Source organism: Zootermopsis nevadensis, unplaced genomic scaffold, assembly GCF_977971745.1.
Source record: "Zootermopsis nevadensis isolate Lab colony 2312 unplaced genomic scaffold, Znev_1.0 Znev_ptg000022l, whole genome shotgun sequence".
Taxonomy (NCBI): domain Eukaryota; kingdom Metazoa; phylum Arthropoda; class Insecta; order Blattodea; family Termopsidae; genus Zootermopsis; species Zootermopsis nevadensis.
The window spans coordinates 15,535,857-15,556,369 of NW_028259154.1; the positions used below are offsets into that span (position 1 = coordinate 15,535,857).

Consider the following 20,513-nt stretch of genomic DNA (forward strand, 5'->3'; position numbering starts at 1 on the left):
TGTAATTTGTATAGTTTCAAGTTAAGGAGATTATGGGTTGTCCACATGCATCATATGGGGAAATAAGAAATGCATAAAGAATTTTGGTGGGTTTCCTTTTTAGAAAGCAGCTGCTTGATAGAATACTATTAAAAAGGAGTCTTGTGAATGACAGGATGTGAACTGGATTGAATCTTAGCATTTTATTACCAGTGACAGAGTCAGATTGACCAGCCTTCTCTCAAAAGTTACAAGTAAATATTTTCAAATCTGGTAATTGTCAACTTCTTCCCTGATAAACTACAAATTTATTTCTGCAACTGTAAATACATCTGTATATACACATACTTCATTACCTACATGCACTCACAGTGCCTTAGCTTGGTGTGCTTGCTTTTGGAAGAAACTCAATTTTGGAATCTACTTTCAGCAATGAACCCAGCCCACAGCACAACTACAATTTGTCCAAAAGCCAACAGAAACCTCTTCCTCCTGTAGGACTGACTGATTTTTTTTTTTTTACAGAGTTCCATTATTTTAATTTTGTTTGCTATAAACAGTGCCTTTATGTATGTATACTCTAATGATGTAAGTCTATGATCTGAGGTGAAAATCAATTGTGTGCCATATATTACCCCCTTTCCCCTCATAAAAATATAATTGCCACTTTAATTTGAGTCTTTCTAAAAATATAGCAACCCTCTCTATGATGCAGTTATAATTGTTGCATTTCCAGACCACCCTTTCTAAAAAATGAAATCACTAGTCCAAATAGCACACAAAATACCTGCAGATTATGGTAACATGACTCTGTTAAAAACCAGCCCCTCCATTCCAAAATTTATTCAGACCAGTGGAGCTACAGAGAAATTAAATTACCTCTTGAAATATTTACTCAATATCTACATTATCTTTGGATAGTAATATAATAGGTATTTACATTATAATACATAATGCATTACAATGTACATGATATTTGTATAGAAGTACTTTCACAAATATGATTATTATAAAACTCTGAAGCTAACTGTGAATCTCTTTTGGGCACTATATATATTACAATATATAAAATATGTGCCTAAAATAAATGTAATGCTGCATAATTGCTTTTTTAAAATTCCAAGCATAATATTGGTATATTTATATTGTCCCTGTGAAACAAAGTAAGAAAAAGAAAAATACCGTAGGAACGCTAGTCTTGAATATACTAATCCCTGGCAGGGAGGTGGTTCTCCTTATGTGAGCCACAATTCAGACACTGTATATATTTAACAATGACCTAGTGAAATTGTACTGCAATGTAAAGAAATATGCATCTATCATATTGACGTTAAAAATTCAAAATAGGCCCCACAATTTCATGCACACACATTTAAGAAACAATACTTCAACAAAATGGTGTCACCATCTTCATGACAAAAAAGAAAAGAAAGCAATGCTACAAGTTTCTATATACAATTAATTACTGGGTGAACTTTATAACAATTAAGAACCAGTTCATTATATTAATAATATTATATACATAAGTGACAGGTACAGTGTTCCTCAGCCAGAATGTGTGAAATGAGTTTTTATGTATTTGACCCAGGTATTTGCAGCACACTGTGGGACTAATACTTTCACCCGTTTAAGATTGTGTACTACAACCCTTTTATACTCTTAACATGTTTCAAATCTTGCTGGTTTACCTCTGACTTGTCCAATCTCCTAACCAGGTCTTGTCACTACAACTCATTCCTGACCAAAACCTTCAGTCTCCTCAATGGCATAGTTCAGTTTCTCCACCATCTGGTCATAACTCTTGTATGGAGGGAGATCCAGCCTATTGAAACATGTGTGTGACCTTGGCAGCCAGGTGTCTTTACCAACTTTTTCAATGCAGAATCTCTGTGGACCATTGCTCCCTGTAATAACAGTTCAGTTTTACATATAAATTTAAGTACTGTGTGCTACAAAATTACTTTATGTGTTAATATGAAGGACACATTTCTCTAAAGAATAGATCAAATTTCGGGGGGGGGGGGGGGGGTTCTGGCCTGAGAAAAATAGTGGCAAAAAAAACTAAAAACAAGCCAAGCCAAGGGCATAAAACATAACAGGAGAAGACAGTTCTTTTGCAGTGCACAAAAGAGAAAAATGAAGGAAATTACAATTTAAGACCTTCTGAAAGGTGTTTGGCACAAGTGAAATAGACGATCCTGTTTTTTATTTTTATAAATTGAAAATTAAAAGGGAGCCAAATTATTTTTTACTAGAAGCATTCCAGTCAGATGGCTCTAAAATAATACTTGAGCTTGTGGACGAACAGCTTTTGGATTTAGTTGGTGTTGATTATGGATCTTCAAAGTATATACATGGAGGCCCTGAAAACATCAGTGCGCCAGGTGACATATATAGGATTGTGTTAATTAACAGCATCTAATTCATACAACTGCTCCTGCAGACGAGTTCAATGAAATACATTAAAATTAGTTTTACACTAGCACTTAGAGTATGTCAACATGACAATGTAAGTGTAATAAACACAAATTACTTCTGCATACACAGCGGGCTACAATTTGTAAAAGTATAACGATTCCAAGGACTGCAATACAATCAGGCAGCTTCACTATTAGTTCAGTGTTTGCTGTTATTCACAAGACACTGTATGGTCATAAATTATGGAATGGATCATAATGAACTTAATTTCATCTGTGGGAAATATATGTAGTGGGGATCCACAACAGGTCAAAGCTGTTTAAAGGTACACAAATTATGAGAGAAACACCTTGAGCCATTTAAAGGAAAACTATGAACTGTTGAAGATTTAGTAGCCATCTCAAGGTGACTTGTTGCTCAATATAAGAAATCACCAGAAGCAAACTATAGTAAAATAGAAAGTTATCCATGTGTTTAATTAAGCACCATGTCATGATTACATGGGAGAATGAAGTATAACTCCACACATTTAACCTCAACACTCAATGGACCTTCAATATGTATTAAAATGTTAATAAAATGAAAATATTAATCAACATTATTATATATTAAGGTATAAATATAATGATTCATAAAAAAAATACTTTCAAAATCATTTTGATCTTTCTAAAAACATGAAGTCACCATGCAGTGGAAATGTAGTATGTAATCAAAATTTGATTTTAATTCTACTTAGTATCAGTTGAATGTCTACCTGCAATCAGTGTTATACATGTATAACGACAATACATCCATCTTTTCATAAAAAATAAATATGCGTATAAGATGAACCACTAAATTCAGTCTTAAACATGAAGAGAGAGCATAATACAGAGCACAAACATTTTCATATCTTATATATGTTATGAGGAAAAAATTCTTGCATGGCATATATATACCAAATGTGTTTACAATTAACTCAACTGTTCAGATGGTATAAACACACCAACCACATCCCAAAAAGAACTTTATTATTTACTTTACATTTTGTCATTAAAGTGTTTTCTGAAACATAATACACTTACTTACCCATGAGTTCTGCAAATCCTCCAACTGGAACCCTGCAGGTACCCGTAACAAACTGCAACAGACGAGCTCGCTTCTCACTGTCCATTGACCGGACAAACTGAAACATTTGATGTTACATTTGTAACATAGTTCAGTGATTCACAAACTTTATCACTTCATAAATCCCCTCCCTTCATTATATTTCTTTCCTGAGAATTTTTCAGTTATGTTACCCCATCAGTCACTTTTATCAAAGTCATGTTCCTATTATAGCAGGCATCCAACACATTTAAATTAAAAAATACAATGGTAAGGTAAACATTAGTTAATATATAACATAGGACTATGTAAATAATCTCTAACCCCATGGAGCAGTCTTCCAGAAGCTGGTAGCTGCTTAACTAATCAAGAAATTGCCTCTCTTATAGAACCTGTTAGTTCATTACAGTACTCACATCAGCCTGTCATTGGATCCTTAGCCTGCATTAAGTCACCTTATTTCCTTAAGACCCATCTTAAAATGTTGTATACAACAGTTAATTATACAGTAAAATCTCAAAACAGAGGTATGACAAATAGCTGATTCTGTCACACACAAACACCAGAGGTTGGGGAACACACTTGGATTCTGTCACCTTCAAAATACTCCTTTCCTTCTAACTTTAAATTCACATTCCAATAACTGTCAGGTCTGGAAACAATGTGAAAAAAGTTATTTCAGTAATGCCATTACACTACTTTAAAAATCTTAAGTAATTCAAAATGAGACCCCTTTCAAGAAATATTTAGTTTCACGAACATGAAAAGTAACAATGGGTCAAATTAGGCAAGTATAATATTAATTAATGTTCCAACACCAATATTTGTTTTTTGGTCAAAAGTGATTTTACATAAAGTATTGTGTGGATATTACAACCGGGGTTCAATCCCTGACAGGGGCATTGGATTGTTTTTCTAGTCTCTGCATCCAGGCTGGCTCTGGGGCCCACCCAGCCTCCTGTCCAACAGGTACTGGGGGTCCTTTCCTCAGGTGTAAAGTCTGGCTGGGGCATGAAGCTGACCACTCACCCTTATCTAGTGCCGAGGTAAAGAATGAGTAGGAGCTACACCTCCTCTCTCCCCAAGCACCCACATGGCATATTGTGGGACAACTTTAATTTTATTGTGTGAATGTTCATTATCATGATTTAAACTCCCAGCCAAATATTTGGTAACATGTTTAACACTTGATAGAAAGTAGGGCCAAAATCTTATTTAACTTTCAAAGTTGAATCAAACACTTCAAAAACGTGGATTATTTTAAATTTGGATACTTGGCACAGTTCTGCCTCCCAACCTATGGCCATGCAGGCAGAAACCAAAAAGATAGAAATCAAGAGAAGAAATACTAACAATGGCATAAAGAACCCTTACTATAATAGGGGCCTAAAACTGGTAAATCCTCAGCCTTGTATTTCTTAACTACAAAGTTACAACCACAATAACAAACTGTCCAACTCATTACTTTAGGTCAATGGCTCCTGTGTCAGGTGAAGAAGATATGCTACTGGTTGTAGGTATTAACAGATTCACCTGACAGTTCAGTCCGTGAAGTGACTGCCTCCCTGTATGCTGGATGACATGGATTGACTTTCCTGTGGGGCTAGGGAGACTCCTCTTTTGCTTCTATATATAGACCATTTATAGGCCCACCCAGCTTCATATCCAGAAAGACATGTGATTGGTAACAAGTCAATCATTTATTTGCCTCCATATGTGAGGATCTTCACATCTATGTCCCCTGTATGCCTTCAGTGTGTATAAGCAGAAAACAATCTTTACCTTTCATCTTACAATGATAGTATGTACTGTACTCACCTGCCAAAACCATGCTACTTGCTTGCTGTTGCGGGTGTAATGACGGTAGATGGAGTTACGCTGCCAGTCATCAACATCAATCTCTTGCATTCCACACAGCATCAGCTCCAGCTCACGCTCATCAAAGTACTTAAGCCACTCCAAAGGAACAACTTCATTAAAGCCATCAAGAAATGCTTTGGTCTGATCCTCAATACCGCGCGTCATCCGCCACTCTGTCATCAGTCTGCAACACAAACTTCAATTATGCACCCATGAAGCTCCATCAGTTTAAGCTAGCTAAGAGCTCCCACCTTTCTCAACTTCATGAAACATAATCTTTCTTGATAAATGGAGAGTCACTTACATGGTCACAAAATTCTCCACATTCTATGGAAATATGTTACATTACCATGTTCACAAGTCTTGTGGAGCCAATTATGAGCTGAATCCAGCTGACAATGTCACACTCAATTCATATAAGACCTGTTTAATGTCAATCTCTCATCTATGCCTAGGTCTCCCAAATGGTATCTTCCCTTCATGTCAAATTCAAAGCCTCGGGTCCATTTACCATTGCCAAAGAATCTGTCCAAGTCCCATTGTGACACTTCATAACATACTTGTATATCTACAGTGAAGGGTTGTTATTATTATTATGATGATGATGAACAATGAGAAACTGTCTTCTGTGCCATGGTTACAATTCTTCTAATACTATTTCCTAACTAAGAAAACACTAGGAATATTATCAGCAACAAGATATATATTTTGAGGAATATTTAAATTACAGTATTTCAGCATATAATGTACTACCTCATGTATTCTTCCTTGTTCTCTTCAACCACACGGATCTTGTCACCACTTTCCTTTAATTCATGGTGGATAACTTGCCCAAGAATTTCAAAATCTACACTGAAGTACAGTTCAAGGCCACATTCATCAATGTTATTGTCTTTGATCCAGACTAAGGAGTTATAAAATTCAGGATCAATAGACTCTATGTCCTTCATTGTTAGTTTCTTGTTCAGCATCCTCTTGTAGAAGGGCATAGTGAATCCAGAGTAAATGAAGCGGCCATGATAAAGAGCCTACAAACACAAAACAATTTCTGGAGATAATGACTACATGTTTGATTACTTCATCCACCATGAAAACATATATATTGTTTTCATTAACTCAAAAAAACATTTTTTCGGGCTTGCTGATTAATTTTTAGGTTCTTTAACAACACTGTTTCAACAGCACAGACTATATACTGTAAATGTTTTGGTAAAATGATCATGATTATGTAGTAGATAAGAATTTGGAAGGATGCAGACAGTCCTATTTCACAGTACTATTTTGGAATTTGCCTCAGGAAAACAGCAAAAAAAAAGTCATGGAATCTTTCATTATAGCTAGTACTATGGTTGAGACTTGAACTGGAAATCTGAATATAAACATACAGAATTACTTTCACACCTACCTGCCAAGTGAATTCTGAAAATATAATTGTCCTCATATGCATACTATTAAAGATGGTACATTGTGTACAAAATACTTCATGATACAAGTTTGGTTTGAAAACTGTACTGGTTTGGTGGGTATTAAATACATTTGTATATATTTAGACTATTAATTACAATTTTAATATGGAATTGGATATAACTGTAATCTGATTATTTTAATGATTACAGCTCTAGAATACGAGGTGCGATCGGAAAGTCAATAGAGGGCAAAACGGATGTAGTACGAGCTTCTGCTGCTAGGGGGTGCGGCCTACATTCATAGTGAATCAGTGTGCCAGCCGGCATCATCGAATTAGCATTTGTTTCTTAGTTACGGGCGTTTTGGTAGTGCATTACACCGACCCTCCTGCGATTTCGGAATGGCGGATTTTCATGAACAAATCAAATTTTGCCAAAGACTCGCCAAAACAGCTACGGAAACCTATGAAATGCTAAAGCAAGCATTTGGGGAGTCCGCAATGGGTCGTGCACAAACTTTTGTGTGGCATTCACGTTTTAAAAATGGCCGAACCTCTGTCGATGATGACGAGCGTTCTGGACGACCATCTTCGAGCACAACGCCCGAAAATGTTACGAAGATTCGGCAGGCCATTCACGAAGATTTAGCTCCGTGTGACTTCTTCCTCTTCCCAAAGATGAAAATTCAGCTAAAGGGAATGAGATTTGAGACGATAGAAGAGATTCAGGCAGAATCGCAGATGGTGCTTGACAGGCTGACAAAGATTTCCAGGGATGCTTCCAGGCTTGGCAGCGGCGCTGGGATCGTTGTGTTCACTCCCAGGGAAACTACTTCGAGGGTGATGGATGAATTTAATACCTGAGATAAGTGTACGGGTTTTTATAGGCACAGTCTTGAAACTTTCCGATCGCACCTCGTATGTACACATCACACATTTCAGAAATTTCTTGAAATGTTCCTGTAAAATAGTGGTTTTTACTATTTAAGAATACTTAATTTAATTTACTATTAAGTATTGCTAACATAACATTAAATGGAAATCGTATTCAGCACGAGAAAAATTGTTTCATGCACATAAAAATGGAGAGCCAAAAGATACGTACTCAGTAAAGACATTTGTACAGAATGTGTCTTATACATGTATAAGACTGTATGAAAACACAGTAGTTAGTAGTAACACACATCCAGTTTCTAAAAATCAATGGCACAAAATTAATTAGTTACAAGTAAAGATGACATCTTACCATTGCAATAAACCTGCCGATGAACTTGAAATACAACAAATGATCAGGATTGACATATGAGGCTGGATTGATTTGTAGGCTGTAATTGTTCTTATTAGCATATTCAAAAAGGCAGTACATTGGATTGAGCACTTCATGGGACAGGAGAAAGAACCACTCCCTGGAACATAAAAGTGGAAGAAATTAGCTTTTTGGTTCGATTATCAGACAATGAATTAATTAAGTATAACTGCTGTGAAATAGAACAGTACTTGTAAGTCACTTTCACAGTGGTCTATGACCATCATGTAAATAAAACTTCTTACAAAACAACCAGGAGTAATTACTTTTGTTTGTGGTGGTACACCAACCCAACTCCTATCCAGGGAAAAAAGGAAAGAAAAAAAGTGCAGCCAAGAGCCATTCTGTTTTGTGTCAATTACACCACATTTACTCAACCAAAAGTTCTTTTGGTTCATAGTTTCATTCTAAAATAGGGGATTAGCTTATGTTTTAAAATGAAGAAATTGGGGGGGGGGGGGGGGGGAGAAAGCAAATAAATTAAACAATTCTGGAAAAATAAACATCTGGTAACTGTGTTGTATATTAAAGAAAATCTGAGTATCCATACAGTACTATACTGACATTAGCATATTTCCAAAGTGTTATCACCAGATTCTTGTTATACTTACTCGCATATTTGCATGCAACTTATCCAGTTCTATACTTCTGGAGTAAAATTATGGTTAATGGGTTTAGTGTTGAGTTATATTTCATAACAATACAATATCCACCAGACAGGAGATCATATCCAAGTTCCTGCTTTTACTCAACACAGGAGAATGAATGATGCTGGAAGTGAAATGTGGTCAAATGGATATTCTACACAGATGAATGAGATTTGAGATGTATCACAGATGCCAGATGATGTTCTGTGCTTGCTAAACGTGTTAACAGTAACTGTGCCTTTTAACAGTTTAGAAAATCATGTGACATGATCATGGGACACCATGTGGAAGCAAGACTCTTGATGTACAAATGCCTTCTTCAATCTTGTGAACTGTTTATGATGCCAATTCTAAATCAGTAGTATACTGTGACGTCTGGTAACTGTATAACGAGAATGTGTTTCAATGGAGGAAAGACAAGTACCTACTAGGTGCACAAAATAAATGGCTGTTACCTGGACACTCCACCGTAATCCAACCCTTCTTCTCCTCTGAATATAATATACAGTCGTCTACGTAGCTCATAAGCTGGGAGTCTCATGATTTGGTGGTAGGAATCCTCAAAGAGTGTTTGTCGTGTCACTGTGATCTTGATGTGGCTTGGCAGTGCATTGCTTTGGCACAGGTACCGGAACTGACTGAGCTTCCACCGGAAAGAGCGTTCATATGCCCTAGGTACACCATACACACCTTTTGGTCTGGAAAGGAAAAAAAGTACTGTTATTGCAGTGACTCAACACATGAAGACCATGAATTCAAGTCCTCAACTTGTGCTGGTCCTATTATGACGATGCGCTCTTTGTTTGTTGGAAATATACAGACACTGTCTTGCACCAGACCTATCAAAATTCATAATGTTCAGAGGAACTTTCAAACATTCAAATACAGTAGACAAACATGCACTATGAGAACCTGAAATCTCACTTATCAATGAAAGACTTTAAAAGCATTCCTCTGGAAATTCCTATGAAATTACAAATGATACAAAATTACCCCATATCATGGTATCTTGTGACATTAGAATTAAGCAGGAAATGGTTTTTTGTCATACAGAGATTTAAGTGTGTCATAATAATGTAATAGTAAATACAGAAAACTGTCTCTATCACAATATTTCTATGGTCTTAAGAATTAAGAATGAAACTACTGAAAAATTATTTGCAAAAATGGAAACCAGCCTGTAACAGGAAATCTGTCTGAAATGTGGAAATATTACAGTTCCTTAAGATTCCATTTTAGGAAATTTTAATGTAAACAGAAGTTTCTTAATATGTTGCTATATTATTAACTTAAATGATTGAAAAACACTGTTATCATGTAGGTTCAAGTATAACAAAAGGCATAAGGGTGAATACAGGTATTTTTGAGCATTCAAATTCTCTTAACCTCAAAACTGTAATATTAAAATGTTATACGTATGACCTTATTCAGTGACAACTGAGCAAATTTTACTTCACTTTTTTGTGTTGATTCTGAATAGATGTTTGAAGTTTTTTGTCGTTTTTTTAAAGATATTACTGCCATACCCATCTGCACACAATTCAAGAGACACTCGTTACACAGTTCATATACAGCAGAACCATAATAACATTTGTCCGGAAAGAGCAAAATTCTCTGCAATATGGGAATTTCAAAATTACTCACTGCAGTGCTACAGATGAAGTGGCCGGTGGGAACAGTTATGAGAGGACCTAATCACAGTCAACGTTATTGTTAACTGAGCTACTGATGCTAGCCATCCAACAGAAATGAGCTACACATCTGTTGTTCTTCTGTGACATATAGATGCTGTACACACCCTTTAGGAGCTCCTGGACGTGGGTCCTGAAATGTGGTGGTACGAGTGTTGTGGTCTACAAAGTACCTTACTCCGTCCTCAGTAAGACGGATTTCCCAACCTGGAGGCAGGGCAGGTTCATCGGCACCCAATTCTTGACTATAAAACAACATTAAACATCAATATGACTTATCTATCTACATATCAACTGCAATTTTAGGGTTTCTTTTCATGATATCACAAAGCAACTGCCCAATCATAAGAGAGACTTGGGTGAGAAATGGCCATTGAATTTTGCTTGAGAAACATCTTGTTTCATGCTTGTAAGGTTCTTTTACATGCTGTAAATCTACGACATGGGACAGCCGGCTTTACTGTAGGAAATTGTGCTACGGATTTCTATCACCCTTAAAAATCCATCAACCTCAGCCGGGTTTGAAGCCACGGACCTTGGGTCCAGTGGTGAGGATGCTATCCACTAGTCCACTGAGGGTGACTAGTTTCTCAGATAGTACAATCAATTACGCAATGTGGAAGTTCACCCTTATGACGGTGGCAGTATGCACCTCTGAAACATCAGTGAACTTCTATGAGATTACATGGCGCAACATAACAAACACTCAAGAAGACACTGCGCCATGGAGTTTTATATCAATCTGTATCAACAAGACTTGTAATAACTCTTACCCTTGGGTTCTTGGATCTTCCCACTGGGTAGTTCTGTTTTTGTGATTCACAAAGTACACCCGACCATCAGGTTGAACACGTTTCTCCCATCCTGCTGGCAGAGCACCCGATGAGTCCTCCTCTTGCTCTGGTACAGGCACTGTTGAAGCAGAGTGCTGTAAAGAAAAGTTTCTTCAGCATGAACCGGTGATTAGCAACCACAGACTAAATAAAACCTTGTGAAAAGAATAACCCCTTGTAATACTAATTAATTTTGTGTCCTAAGTTTTTCCACATACAATTAATCAAAATATTTTAAAATGTTTATGTCAGGTCTGTGATAAAACATCTGTTATCCACTACTACAATTTGTATCCATAACTTCTTATAGCCAAAAGTAGCTAGCAACATCTGGATGTCCCATGAATATTAAAGTATGTCAACTGGTTAATCAACTGGCTCTAGTAATTCCTACAAGCCTTTCATCTATTTTTGCAGGAAAAGCTGTTTCTACAATAGACAGATTCTAGTTGTGATCTGCCTGGCATGTGAATGCAGTACAACCATATTCACACACCTGTGGATAAAGGAACCGCTGGTTTCCTTGCTGCACAACATGGGCACGTTCACCCTGCCAATGCTGATAGTGTTGTAATCTCTCTGAGTTGGGTCTCTGCCATGTTGTGGTGCGTGTGTTATGATCTACATAGTAGATCCGTCCCCTAGGATCTCGTCTGATCTCCCAGCCTGATGGCAATGGTTGTGGCCTTTCCCACGATGTGCTTCTTGTATTATGATCTACATAATACCTGCGTCCATATATGTCATATCGCATCTCCCACCTGAAATAATATACAAATATGTGAGACTAATTTAAAAGACAACATAAAGAACCAGCTGCATGGTATGTCGACAAACAGAAGGCGACAAGTGGTGGAGAAAACTGTATGAACTTGAGAACTGGAAAAGAATACAGTAACAACCTACTGTACGGTACTACTGTAGCATTTGCCTGGAAGGATACAGGAAAATCACCAAAGACCTCTGTTGGAATATCTGGTCACCTGGCTAAGATTTTAACCAGGGACCTTCTGAACAATAAGAAACTGTGATAAACACTGTGCCACAGCATTCGGTGGGTGGCCTGGTCATGTGTCAACAGATCACAGATATGGGCAAACAAAAATTGAATGGTGTCATATCTGGGGAAAAAGATGGCAAGGCACTTAAGAAGTTCCCCTTCTCTATACTGCTGTTTTGTAACACTACCACAGCGTTTATTGAAGTAAAAATGTGCTATTTAATATAAGAGTGTTTCACTACAATAACACTGTTTCACAGTCTCTGGCAACATACAACACTATAGGAGGTGTGTGTGTGTCTGTTTGTGCGTGAATTTTTGACATACAATAAAATATAAAATACAAAGCTGTAGTATTTCAGAGAAGACAGCAGAGATGTTATGATCTGTAGAGTTGCAGAGTGGTTTTGCATATAGTCAAAAAGGAAAATACAGAAAAAGAGGTTGAGAAGTATTTCAATAAAATAATGACCTGAATATAATAACAGTGCTATATACTAGAAGCAAAACAGGAATGTCACTTAGCTACCCAGTTTATAAATCATGCAGTTTGTTCCACAGCTCTTGCAAAAAAACAGAAAAGAAAATCACTGTTCATTATTTTCTCTCATCTGCATGCTTAAGCACCACTCCGTGAGGGCAGAGCTCTGCCCATTTTTAACCTCAGCACTAGATTGGCCACTTTAGTCCAAAAAAAGGATGAGGAGAAAAACAGGAATAATAATTCTGAACAAAATTATGGTTGGGGCACAAGTGTTCTTGAACGTTGAGATGAAGTCACTAGAAGAATGTCAACTGAACAGACATGTAATCCATTTCTAAACGGTTCTGACAATGGTGGATTACACTTAAAATTATTCACTATCTTGATTTTTTCATCATCCTTGTTTGAAAGAAAATCCAGATAGTGAATAATTTCAAGTGAACAGACATGGCTGGTTAACACAGAATTATGCATGACTATATATGCCAAATAATCCCTATATAGTACAAAAAAGTGCACTGCTAATAGTGCACACTAATTGCATCTGAAAAATTCTCATCTTTATTTAACCATCTTGCTGAAAACACTGATCCAGACTGCCACTGAATCAACACATGTGTGAGCAGTGCTGCTATTTGACAACACCTAACCAAGTATTACTGCTATTCAGTACAAAACACATGATATGGTACCACTTTGTATGATACTTGCCCTGCTGGGAGAGGCTCTTCACCACTAGTGGACTGTCCTCTCTGTGTAACTGCATCTTGGGCTCCAGACACAGGAGCCTGCACTGTTGATGAGCCATTGACCACAGGGGCAATTCCACCGGTTCCCGTTCCAGAGTTAGGGACACTATTTGTTCCATTGCTAGTCACTGGAGAACTACTAGCAGCCAAGTGAGATGCTATAGAAGAATTAATATAGTATGTAATGAGACACAAATCACCATAAGTACAAACATAAAATCACCCATAAGTATTCCAAAAAAGTTTAATAGAAGAAAAACAAACTAATGAACAAAATTAGACATGTTCAAGTACATACACCATTCATTAACTGATTACTTATTTTAATTTTCCAAATTTTTATGACTGAAATACACTAAACTGTATGTGTGTGATGAAAGACTTTTATCTTGTAAGGAAAACTAGGATTATAGTACCATAACATCCACATGTCTTATCCATGTTGTTGCTACACCAGTCTGCTCAGTATTTACTAACGCTGTTGTTGTTTTTATTATAATTATAATAATCATCATTATTATTAATCATTACCAAATTATATAGTTCAGGGGGACCTGAAAATATCAAAGAACAAATGCACAAGTGAATGTGTGTACTAACAAAAGTTATGAAATATCAAAGTGAATCAAGTGTTACTGGTCAAAACACCACCATGCAATGCAAATATGCTGAAAATCAGATGACTTTGCACACCTCCTCCTCCTTTGTAAAAAGACAAACCAAAATAGGCAAAATGTGTTAGCCAGTCAGTTAAGGCTTAACACATGCAGCATCCTTAATGCAGGCGAGATGCAAATGTAAAGTCAATCTACCTACTCTACCTATCGAACAGGTGTCAGTAGTCCTTTCAGGTTGGATGGGGTACGGCAGGTTCAGAGGGGAAAGAGAAGAGCCTTGCAAGAAGCAGCTACCTGTAGAGGCTGGGAGTGGTAAGTGTACATTGTTCCGATGAGAGGAGGGCGTTGTTACTGATGGGGCTGTGTTCTCACTCCCATGTAGCCGCACTCTGGCACGAACCCCACCATTCAAGATACTGCGGTTTGACATAGTGTCACTGTTGGCTTGTCCTATAACAATAAACCAGTACCTTAAATTTCTTTCATATAAAATATTTAGAAAGAAAACGTACAGATACCACAAATGCTCAATTAAATTTTTCCAGGGGTAAAATATAGTGGCTAGCGACTGTTCATTTAATGATTCTGACGAAACCAGTACGTGTCTGGTCAGAACATATTGTTTAAGCTCACACATTTCAATTAATTTTATAATTTAATAAAAGCAGAACTTTTAATTTAAATTAATCAAGTAAAGTACTGAATTAAAATACCAAAAAAGTGTTTAATTAAATGCCAGAACTTCATACTATCCTGGGCTAAAATTGTAGATGGCTACTGGTACAAAAATACTGAATAAACATTGATCTCGGTACTACTAAAATATTAATATAAACACTGTAATGCTTTGACAATTTTTGGACACTCATGAAAACTTACCCAAATAACAGACACCTTGAAGAAATATTTCATTATGAACTTATAAAGCCAGAATGACAGTCACTGCAATGAAGTTTATTAGAATAACAGCAAAATATACTTGGATAAAATATTAAGAAATTAAGACACATTAAGGCCAGAATAGGTCAACAAATTTCCTAACTCCTTGATTGCTAGATGAAGAAGAAGAAAATGAACATGATTTGAGTTATGTACCTGCTACTAGTTCATTTCACTTGTAATTTACATTTTCTTTTGTATGTTGAAAAGTGAAGATAAATGAGGTTATGTATGCAAAATTTCAGGATATTTACATTGGTGGAAATTTGTTCTGTAAAGAAACATCAACAGGCAATCTTCTGACAAGACTGAAGCCACCATACACAAAGAGAAAAATAAAAACAAGTATTTGCTTAGTGCAGTGCTTCACTGAAAGTGGCATTAAGTGTCTAAGAATCTGAGCATTCAATATGTAAAACAAATCAATACATAATATGTTACCATTTTCCCCACATATGTACTATTAAAATATATCCAATAAGACTGTACCTAGTGGTGTAGGAGTAGCAGTACTCATCCTCAGCTGCCCATCAGCTGTCCCTTGTGCTTGCTGGCATGAACTCATTTCAATCTTCAGTCCATTCAATAGGGTGACAAGTTCCCCCACTTTTACTGGCTGTGTGTCATGCTTTGATTCACTCATGAGATCCAAAGTAAGTTCTAAGTTCTCACATTTGCCATTATAATGTGTGAGAACTTCAAACAGACTAAGTCGCTTCTCTCCAACCAAAGCATCCTTACGGAATGTACTGTGATCCAGAAGTCGAAAGTGAAGCTGTGAATGAGGTGTAACCAAGCTGAAACAATTACCAACAATGTATTTGTTACTTCATTACTGGTGTGGATATTTATTTCAGTTTATTTAATGGCACTTTTGGTATCTATACTGCATAGTGTTGGATGAGAGAATGACAGAGTAATGAAATGGAAAGAATGTGGAAGGAGGGGACTGTGACCTTTTTATTCACTTAACACTGTGAGGGTGATTAAATTAAGGATGAGTTAGGTTACACAAATAGTATATACATATAAAAGGTGGTTCACATTTATATTCAGGGCATGAAAACATATTAAGAGTATAAAGAAAACATAAGGAAAGATGTGACAACACTGCTGACTGCTTGTATTGGGCAGCTGAGATGTTTTTGTAGTTTATGGTATAATAGTCTCAATTACATTTTTATTGTGTTTGGTAGTGTACATGTTCTCTTATATAATACTGATAACAAAACATTTGACAAATTTGTTCACTGAAGCCTGCACATAAGTGCATTGAACAGGAAAGCCAAAAAATTGAAATACAAAATAAATATAAAACTATTTAGAACATGGGTAATAATATACATATGAGTTTTTAAATTTCTTGGCCAGCAGTATTAGCCGCTGTGTCATATTCTGTTCATCAGTAGTTCTCAAAGTTTAATTAATGGATCACAAGTTCTTTAGTGATAATCATGACAGTGAGAAAGCAGTGAGTAGGGATTGGCTGAATGAATGAGAGGGGATGGGTGAAACATGAAGAAAACCTGTTCTGAGCTAAATAGTATATAAAAATTCCCAAATGGAACAGCCGTGTTTGAAGTTAGCCAGTTATCAGTATATTATATAAAACTTTCAGCCTGTATCAAAATATGAACATAAAATTCCTCTCAAGAAAACCAGTAACCTACATATAATGTTTTTTTAAAAAAGCAACAAGCCTAAATAAAGACTTTAATATTTGAATTGTCTGTTCATTTACATGAACAGTGACCATGACAAGCTATTTTGTAATTTTCTGCAGTCTTGCTTCAAGATGTGTTAATCATAACTATCAGAGAATAACTGCAACTTCAAGTAGATTACACTTCTGCCTCGATGAAATACTGAACTTGGAATATTTGAGGGGACAAAAATGCACATCAAAGTCAGTTAAATAAGGGAATTAGTCCTAATAAAACTCATGCATTAAGCAAACACAACAATTTGCACTGAAAACAATGGTACACACTTATTATGTCTTGAAACAGATGGAAGAATAATATTCACACTGATTTTAAAGAAAGAGAGTATGAAGATATCAGCTACAATAAACTGTTTTAAGACAGTTCATGACAGAGTCCTGTGATAAGAACAATAAATTTGATTATTCTCTCTCAGCTTAATAATCTTATAACTGCTACAGACACCCAGTACAATGTTGTCACTTAATTAGTACACTCATGGTGGTTGATTTACAACAATACATAAAACAGGACACTGAGACAATCCAAATGTATAAGAGTAAGGTGCTACACAGCAATCAGTACAGTAAGATAACTCACCATTCAACAATAGACATGCTACTTACACAGTGAATTCTTCATTCCATTTAGGCTGGTAAGTGCACTTCACTACCTCAGTTTTTCTGGGTGTTTTGTCATCAATTGAAAGCTCCACATAGGGGTTGGGTTTTAGAAAACTACTACCACCTCGAAGATGAGCACATTCAACTACAACACATAAAATACAGGTGTTAATGTACACTATTTTAAACATTAGACAGATTTTTTATTCACCTTCATGCAAAACTTACCTGTAACACTAAGCTGGTAAAAACCAGGGGATGATGATTCTGACATGATAACGAAATTGTCATATACTCAATAACTGTCAAGCAACATATCATACAACAAACTTTGATGTTCACTGGCCATCATTGCAATCCCACCCTAAACAAAATAAGACACAAATTACTTACAGTTATAATCTGTACTAATAAGACAGAAAATTGCTTACAATTGTAGAATTAGAGGATTTTGTGGTGATGTGAGAGTAGACAGTGGACTTCTGTCTTGGACTGCTACTGACAGAAGACTGCTTTGTGCAACAACCTAGAAGACGACTGCCTAACAGATATAATTCTTCTTTTAATTCTCGGTCGAGTTATAAATATGAAGCTAAGGGCCTTATGTCATTAGTGACAGGAGTTTGACAAATGGCACATAGGCATACATACTACTTTAGAGTACAGTTTAAACTGCTACAATCTAAGAAGGACTCCTAATCTACAGTCTACTGTGTGGTTATTTTCAACAAAGACGTCTGCTGTTTTCTCATGAAACTAGATGTCTTGATAGGCTATCAACCAAGGTAGAAAGTTCAATAGTAAGGAACACCACTTACATAAGATTCCGTTCTTGGTGCTAGTACAGTCATCACATACTGCACTTATTTTATGAAGTTTAAATTTTTATCAAATCTCTTCTTCGAATAGCAAATGTCCTCTTGATATCGAATGTGGTTAATACATTCAAGATCCCACTAGCTAATCACCATTGCAATACATGACGTCACACAGAGCAAACCTATTGTACGTTCATAAATTTGTTACTGTTCTTGTTTCGTTTACATGAATTCATGGAGCATCACGTTACTTCCACCTTCATCAATGAACCCAGGAATTAGAAGTGGAACAATACAGTTACTTCAGGTTTCTGCTAATAAAATACACGATCCTTCACAAATAATAAAGCGAGGAATACGTCACACTTCGCTTATTCCATTTTAACTTATGCTCACAACTTTATAACTGCCATAGATAACCGATTCCAAAAATCTGTAATCGAGGAATCAGTGGGTAAGAGAATCACAGATGAATGACAAAGCAAGTTGATTACGGACAGTCATGAAATAGGGAATGCAATACGTACTTGAAATTCCTTGGTAATAGATGGCACACCAAAGTTTTATAGTGCTGCCATCTGCAAATATTTATATGAATTGGTCATGAGACATCGCTTGCTTGTTAGAAACGTTGCTCATTGAACAGAGTCAACTGAAACTTGGCGTTAATGTACTTCATGAAATGTAACTGAATTAAAGTTTTGGTCTGATTCCGGACGGGGTGTCTTTGTGTTCAAAATAGGTTTTTATAACATTTTATAAAGAAGGCGTTATGGATGTTCCTCAACCAAAGCAAATTTTAATTCATTTACAGTATGGGTACAATTTTTTTCCGAATTTGAAGGTGGGATGTGTAAGACTGCATTTTATTTAGCGATGTGAATATGTTCTGTTTATTAGTTCCTTAATAAAGTTTAAATTCTAAATTTAATATTGGACAGTTTGGATTACATGTAGTAGTATAAACTCGGGTTCCAGCAGCAGCAGCCAGAGAACTTTTCACGGGTTGGACTCTAGAGCCGTTCTGGACATGGTGAAGGGAACAGTACCGAATATCGTGCCAGGAATCGAACCACAGTCGTCAAATCAATTGTCTACCAAGTAAAAAAGATATTAGGCCAATAATAATAATAATAATAATGCAACTCAACAGCTACAGGAGCCAATTACAGAGTCAACAACAATAATAATAAATTTAACTAAATGTTAGTCTATCGTCTTAAAGGAAGACCACAGACTGGAGGTGTTACAGAAAAAGTGCTGATGAGACTATTTTGATTTTAGAGGTTAAATAATAGAAAACTTGAGAAATTACAATCGATATTGTCAGGGCGATTAAACAGATAAGGACGAGACGGACGGACACAATTTAATTTTGGTTTCATATTAAATACAAAACTTTCCCTTTATACCAAGCGCCAGGCAATGAAGACGTAGGTAGGCTTGTAGGGCATATGGAGACAAGGTTCCGTACATTCTTAATCTCTGTATTTACCACATGGAAACATGTAAATGGTCCGGCTTACTTTACTTCCTGCGGAAGCAAATTCTTGTATTAATTGGATGAGAGATTGCGTGGGTTCCAGACATGATGACAAAAAGAAAAATCCCTGCCGTGATGAAAATGGAACTTTTGTATAATCAATCTGTAGAAAATTTACCTTACTTTTGCTATTACTGAAAGTTAACCTCTTTGCTTTGAGCCTAGTCCTAAGGGTATTGCTGCTAATGTGGTCGGTGGTAGGGCCTACCGCACACCTCACGCCTCAGGCTCGAAAGAAAACCTTCCCCAGTTGCAATGTTGAGAAGACAGTAGCAACTAGACGTCTCAACAGTGTTATGGCCAGCCAGTCCCCTGAAATCTCTTCCGTGGTATAGAAACTACGTATGAACGATACGGTCTGGTGCATGCCCCGCCATTTGAGATGATCGTTACTGCGATGGATAAGCTTGTAGGGGTAAAGTTTACAAGATCTGCGGGTTAATATTCAAATAGAACAGCCAAAGAAGTGACTCGAATTCATGTAAATCACCAAATATCTGTAGCAAACAATGTGGGTGATGAACAAACTGCCTGGTACAGCTAAGCGCAGTCTGTCCGGCGTTAAGAATAGATTGTTATATTTATTACAACAGTCCTATTGCGCACAGAGAACAGTGGTTAAAAGCACATGTCCATATGCTGCAGCATTAGTATATTCTATCAACACACATCCGACTGTTACTTGACTAACTTATGGATCCATGGAATGTAATAAATATGCACACACTTTGCTTCATAAAGACAGCACAATTAAACAATTTTCTGCAGCGTTCTGGACTGATTACTTGTGCTGAGGATGGAAATTAGACAAA

General features: G+C 36.5%; 1 protein-coding gene across 2 annotated transcripts; it reads right to left on the minus strand.

Annotated features, from left to right (window-relative positions):
* Window positions 1-163: 163 nt before the first annotated feature.
* Su(dx) (WW domain containing E3 ubiquitin protein ligase suppressor of deltex) lies at window positions 164-18,610 on the minus strand. Of its 2 annotated transcripts, none has more exons than XM_022084173.2 (15): window positions 18,159-18,610; window positions 17,569-17,704; window positions 17,344-17,485; window positions 15,504-15,811; window positions 14,280-14,525; window positions 13,421-13,616; window positions 11,722-11,986; window positions 11,166-11,320; window positions 10,500-10,637; window positions 9,157-9,399; window positions 7,995-8,154; window positions 6,097-6,371; window positions 5,302-5,527; window positions 3,466-3,562; window positions 164-1,883 (listed from the first exon to the last, which is right to left on the minus strand). In XM_022084173.2, the coding sequence occupies exons 2-15, from the start codon at window positions 17,612-17,614 to the stop codon at window positions 1,711-1,713; spliced, it is 2,670 nt and encodes an 889-aa protein (XP_021939865.1). In that variant the 5' UTR covers window positions 17,615-17,704; window positions 18,159-18,610; the 3' UTR covers window positions 164-1,710. The 2 variants fall into 2 exon arrangements, with proteins under 2 accessions (XP_021939865.1, XP_021939866.1); XM_022084174.2 differs by having other exon boundaries at window positions 14,370-14,525; window positions 18,159-18,608.
* Between the last annotated feature and the right edge of the window lie 1,903 nt (window positions 18,611-20,513).